This window comes from Morus notabilis, unplaced genomic scaffold, assembly GCF_000414095.1.
Source record: "Morus notabilis unplaced genomic scaffold, ASM41409v2 Scaffold413, whole genome shotgun sequence".
NCBI lineage: Eukaryota > Viridiplantae > Streptophyta > Magnoliopsida > Rosales > Moraceae > Morus > Morus notabilis.
The window spans coordinates 354,437-360,971 of record NW_010363912.1 but is presented as its reverse complement, the minus strand read 5'-3'; the positions used below and the strand labels follow the sequence as shown (position 1 = coordinate 360,971).

The 6,535-nt window shown below is 37.3% G+C and overlaps 1 protein-coding gene across 1 annotated transcript; it reads right to left on the bottom strand.

Moving 5' to 3' along the window:
* Positions 1–4,564: 4,564 nt before the first annotated feature.
* Positions 4,565–6,186, bottom strand: LOC21400056 (vinorine synthase). Its single transcript, XM_010105223.2, has one exon. It carries the CDS (start codon positions 6,019–6,021, stop codon positions 4,675–4,677), a length of 1,347 nt encoding a protein of 448 aa, XP_010103525.1. The 5' UTR covers positions 6,022–6,186; the 3' UTR covers positions 4,565–4,674.
* Positions 6,187–6,535: the final 349 nt, after the last annotated feature.

The window sequence follows — 6,535 nt, the reverse complement described above, 5'->3', positions numbered from 1 at the left end:
CATCCTCTCTCTACCAATTATCGGCGGATGAAGTGTATTGGTTTTTAGAAGACATGGCCGATTATGACAATTGGTGTTGGAATCATTCTCCAAACAACCAAGGTTGGGAAGAGAATTCTAACTTTTTAGAGCCATGGGATGACACTCAACCTCAGCAAGCGGAGTCTTCTCTAGACCTTGAAGTCCTTGTCGCCTAATTTTCGGAGGAGACAAGACTCCGCATAGAGAAGTTAGAGAGAATGGAGGCGCTTGACCAACTTCATGAGGAAATGAAGACAAATCTAGAGGAGTTGTTTAGGTTGAAGCAGCTTCCAGATGAATCTACTAATGCCATGAATAAAGAAACACAAGAGGAGGATTGGGAGTTATTTGAAGATGACTTTTTGAGAGAGGAGGAGACTCAAGGATTGGTTAGTGAAGAATTTCAAGAAGATGTCAATGAGTTTCAATCTCTCGAGATCCCCATTGTCGTGCCACCCCCGGTTGAGAAACATCACATTTATGAAGACCCAATGTGGCCGGCAACTCCCCCACCATCTAGTGCGCCATTCTTCCATGCCAACCAAGCGCATATGCCGGCACCGAGTCGAGTTGAGCAAATGAGCCGAAAACTGTCAAATCTCGCCAAGCTTGAGGGTGTCAAGAATCAAGACCCGTACGTTGTGTTGTATGACACGTACTATGGGCGAAAGCCACTCTTTGATGAGTTGGCTCGGCATAGGAATAATTGAGCCTAAAGACGCAATTTATGGAGGAGGGCCCCGCCCCAACCCGAGTTTATGCCATCTTACCCGGTGCATCATCGCCAACCATACTAGGAGGCGAGATTGTCTCGCCTCCCCGGTATGTGTTCTTATTCCCTTGTTATTAATTTTAAAGATTGTTTGATATTGAGTTTGGGGGTGAGACACTTTGTGGTTGATTTTAGTGGATTTTGGACATTACTTGTGAGTTGGTTGTTATGACTTGTCTCCATTGAGTTGTGCTTTTTTGGTCATGTTTTTACTCGCTTTTCTTTTAGGTTGTTTGAATAAATTGTGAGTTTTGTTGAGATGAAATGACTAGATAATAATGATGAGTATAATCACTTGATGCTTTCTTAGGTATTTTGAAATGTATTTCATTGAGATTTCTGTGTGCTTGACTCGCATTGATTGAAATTCACTCTTGATTCTCTACTTTTGAGCACCATGAATCATGATCACTTGATCTTTTGAGCATTAGGAGAACATTTATGTGCATTAGGTAGACTTTGATATCTCATGAACACTAGAACCCATTTGAGTGAAACCTGAGGCGAAATTGTTGGTTTAGTATCATTGGAGAGAATATTAAGGCATTTTATTCGGATCGATTGAGCCTTTGAAGCTAACCCTTGAAAAGAAAATTCATCATTTGTTTACCCCCTTTGAGCCATATTGCTTATTTCGTTCATCACCCATGTTTGTACATCCAAACCACCAAATGCATTCTCACTTCCTAAACCCATCACTACTAGGCATGATTGCATTAAACGCTAAGATTGATAGCAAGGATGGGTTATGTTTGGGAAATCATTAGTGGATTGGCTTGTGTTGTTTTTTATTCTAAAAAAAAAAAACGAAAAAAAGAAAAAAAAGGAGAAGAAAAAAAATAATAATAAGAGTTAATCGGATGAGAAATTGAGTTACCATTTCCATTTCTTTACAACATTGAGGACAATGTTGATTTTGAGTTTGGGGGTGTGGTCTTTATTTCTCAAATTTTTGTGGTTTCATGAGTTGTGACACATGCCTAGGGTGATTTGAGCCTAAAAATTCTAATCTCATCCACCTTTTACCCTAGCCATACATTACAACCCTCAAAAGTCCTTTTGATCTTCAATGACAAGTGAACCTTTATTAGTGGAGAGTGACACGAAAAATGGGCCTATGGTAGTTCTTATTAAGATATCACTCATAGTCTCCTTGGCACATAGGTCTATCCAGATTTTATTTGGTTGATTGAGATTGATTGTGCACACTTACACTTTGAGAGTCTTGAGTGGAGTGAAATTGATGCTTGATGTTGAAATTCTGGATAATCCCATGTTGTCCCGAATAAGGCTACCCAAGAGGGAGGGTGAATTGGGTTTTGAATATTTTTCTAGAGTTAATACGATTATTCAAAGATTAAAACTAAATATAGACAATTAATTGAACAAGGTACTTTTATCAAACACTTGGTGTACAGAAAATTATGTAAGTTAATGTAATAGCACAACCACTTGATGTACACAGGATGGACTAATCTAATATCATAAAAAGAGTTCAATAAACTTATCACGACGAGTTAAAACAATCAATGTCAACAATCAAATTTAAAGTACGGAAATTAAAGAGATAGAGTTAGAGAGATGCAAACGAGATTTATAGTGGTTCGACAAATAAATTTGCCTACATCCACTGTCGCCAAGATATTCTGCCTCTCGACCTCTTTCACTATTCGATCGACTTTCCGGCACGATCACTCCTCTTACAAGAAGGTGAATCTTTCTACCCGAGGCTTCGCCTAACTTCTTACACAATGTCGATTTTCCACGGAGATCGACCAACCAAGTAACCCAATACCAAAATAATGATTATGAGTAATGAAGCACTTAGTTTTACTCTCCTAACAATGGTTTTACACAATTTGAAATCACTAGGAGATGATGAACTCACACTATCACAAGATAAGTCAAGGTAGGCTCAATTATGTGTGAGAGAGTTAAGGATTTAGAGAAGATGATGATTATGTAGACACAATGGAGAACTCTCTTTTTGATTTTTTTGAAATTTTGAATTCGTTCTCTGTTTTTCACTAAGATGACTGTTGAGAAAAAAAAACTTTTCTCTATTTAACTTCTCTTTCCAACGGTCATATTTTTGCCCGTTTACCCAGTACCGGTCGACCGGAGCGGTTGACCGGTTGAGACAAATTTGAATTCGAGCTGTTCAACATTCTTATTGAGTGACTGTTGAACAGAACCGGTCGACCGGAGCTGTTGACCGGTTGATGCATCACCGGTCGACCGGTGCATTTAGCCTTCTCTGTCACCGGACGACATAGGTCGACCGGTTGACACTTAATTTGCCTCAAATCTTCACACATTTGTACTTTTAGGCCAAATGTCATTATGCACTAAGTTTAGTCTCATTTTTAAAGAATAATGTGAGTGTGTGCATGAGCCTAAATAAGAATTAATCATGATAGTATGAAGTCAAAATCAAATACAAGACTAAGGAGATATTAAAAACCTATTAGTACTTGTCCAGCTTGATTTTGTTTGCTTGCTCTTGATCTTTGTTATTTTAGCACTCCAAGCCTTGAATTCCTTCTTCAATTTGCATTTGTCAATCTTGAATGTATTTGCATTGTATTCCGCAAAATACTTCTTGAGTTGATTTATAACATTAATTACGCTAAATACACAACTCAAAATAGAATCATTAGAAACATAATTACATTGTGTTTGTGATAATCAAAACATGAGAATATTCAACCTTGAGCCAACAATCTCCCCCTTTTTGATGATGACAAACACTTGATTTGAATGCGTTTGCTGTGTTAGTAATTAATTAATACATTAGTAACTAATTAATAATGAGATATTTAAATAATAAAATAAAAACATATTTTTTATAATTATTTTTAACATATCACTGCTTATACTTAAACGCCCTAAAAAATAAAAATAGAGTCATTTTCACACACAGATATATATATTAGAATTTTCTTCAATCTGATATTAGATTAGAGTAGTATATGTATATTTTTTTAAAAATATATATATTTTTTTCGGTGTGTATATTTTTTCTTAAAATATATATAATATAAAGAGACATTTATAATTTATCTAAACACCTATATACATATTTTAAAAAAAAAACTATACATATACTAAAAAAATATACATGTATCTTTTTAATGTAAGGAGTTAGAGACTTTACCTCTATATATATATATATATACACACCGAAAATTCATACCAATCAAATCAAATCGTTTTCAAAAACAGCTTTGAAATACACGAAAAGTGGTTCTGAAAACGGAACCAAACGGCCTATAATTTTTCCCTTTTTCTCAGACACATGAAATTAATTGCATGCAGCAATACCAACGTAGTATTCTATTACATTACTTATTTTATAAATTTAAATTTTTAATTTGAATTGAGATATGATATTTTATAAAAAAAAATTTACTATAATAAAAAAAATTAAATATGACATTTAAGAATTTTTTACTGTAAAAATTTAAAATTAAAAACTTAAATCAGTGAAATAAACGAATTCTATATATCTGAAACAAAAATCCGTTAAACAGAAACAAAAACTAATTAAACATATAAAACCAAGTACCGCCATGCACGTGCTTGTGAATGAATATCTATCTCCTAACATTCGCCCGATTAGTTTAATGATTCGAGTTTTTAATTTGAGTTAAAATGTAATTTTATGTGAGAATTTTTTATTATAATAAAAAAATTAAATGTAACTATTTATGAAAACTTTCTAATATAAAAAAACTCAAATTCTAAACTCAAATAAACAAAATGAACGGCCTTAATTCTCTTTCAGATGACATCACTATCTTCAACAGTATACAATGCAGGAATAATATTTTATAGAATACCGGTAATATCAAAAAGTGCATGCACGTACGGATAAACCATCACAATCTCGAATTATTTATTACGGGAGAAGCAAAAGCCAAGAACTTGGAATCACTTTCCAAAACCGCCATTTGCTGTTCTTCCAAGGTCAAAAACGCTTCAATCTCTTTACTTCCTTGCTTGTCGACCAACACAATAAGATTCCTAAACTCAGCCCCGACTTTCCCATGGGCGCTAACCCAAACCGGCTTTCCCCAACCGAAATCAATCTCATTAAAGAAACACTTCCAATTCGTGAAGGCGAAAATGTCCGGCTTCTCCGATTCCAAAGAGAGCATGGCTTCGAGCTGGTTTACAAACTCCGAAACCGGCTCAAACCCGTCTTCGCCAACCATCGTCTCCAAGTACTCTTCGTCAAACTCATTCATTATCTCCTTTGTCAAGGACACGAGCTCCCGCAGCCCGGTCTCGGTCTCCGCGGCCGGGTTGGTGGCGACCGCGGCCCACCAGAAGAGGTTTCCGGTGCAATTCTCGAGCGACCGGGACTTCATCCGCGGCCTCATATTAACCGCATGGGCCGCGATGGAGGTCCTCGGCGAGCCCGAGATCGCCCACGAGGCCGACATCGCGTGCTTCCATATGAAGCACGAGACGGCCTCGTTCCGCGACGGGGACGGGACCTTGTCGCTCCTCGCCAGCGCTACTAAGGTGTCGATTGCTTTCGCGTCGAAGGAGAATCTCCTCGTGACGTAGTTGCTCTTCTTGAACCATAACTGGTCCATGAGAGAGAGAGCATTCTGAGGAAGGTACTTCAATGGCGGGAATAACGTCGCGGGTTTGGAGTGATCCGGAGGTATTATTTTGTTGCGAGAGTCGGCGAAAATGGCGGCCCAAGTGCTGAGAAAATGGCTGAGAGTTGCTCCGTCGGATTTCTTGTGGCACACGGAAGTTCCGAGCGCTATTCCACCGCAAGAAAAGACGTTCACTTGAATGGAAATCTGAGGATTTGTGACTTCATCTTTCTCCTTGCAAAAGGGATGAAAAGGGACGAACTTGTTGAGAGATTCCGTTTCCTTTTTTAGCTCCAAATACTCAGACATTCGGCAGTTTACTCTGGCTTCCAAGTAAGGAACTCCGGCGTCGAAATCGGCGATGTAGAGGTTGCTTTTGGTCCTTCCTGAAAATGGGTAGAATAGAGTTAGGGTTTCTGATAAGGATTTCTTAAAGTTTATCAAAGTTTCTGAGAGATTGAAGTTATTGGGATCGGTAATGGGGTAGAAGAGAAGAACTTCCGGGTAAGTTATGGGAGTGAGTTGGTCGAAAAGAGAGAGTTTGTGGGGTTTTAGAAGGTGGAGATTTGAGCTAGAAGGTTTGATAATTTCTCTTGAAAAAATGGTCACCTCCATGTTTATAATGAAGAAGATCGATCACTGAAACTAATAAACAAATTAGATCTACTTTTATTTGGTTGCTTTGGGCAATAGAGAAGAAGAAGGCACAAATTGGTGGGTTTTGTAGAAGAAGATCAGCGTTAATATTTAAAGCGTTTAGGCCAAGAGAGTAAATGCTCATGAAACTGTCAACCATTAACGTTGATTATAGTTGTTTGGGCACTTATAATATCTACCAAGTGGGTCTGAGTTTTTCTGTTCGTCCATAACCATTTAATTCTCGATGTCACTTTCTGCAAGTTTGCACATTGTTTAATTTCTTAGAAAAAAAATGGGTCCTACTATTACATGCTCATAGGCATTTTTGGTACATTTTTTTTCTAAAAATATAATTTATTTACTGTGTGCCATTTTGGCATTTCTCCCGTTTGAGAAACTGCTCTAACATTGCCAGTCACACGCAAGAGATGTATATTAGGTATTTGAATTAAAGTGATACAGGTAGAACGGAATTGAGTATAGTAAATGA

What these genes read in the sequence shown, in the direction of transcription:
- LOC21400056 (XM_010105223.2), bottom strand. Translation starts at nt 6,021, where the DNA reads ATGGAGGTGACCATTTTTTCAAGAGAAATTATCAAACCTTCTAGCTCA.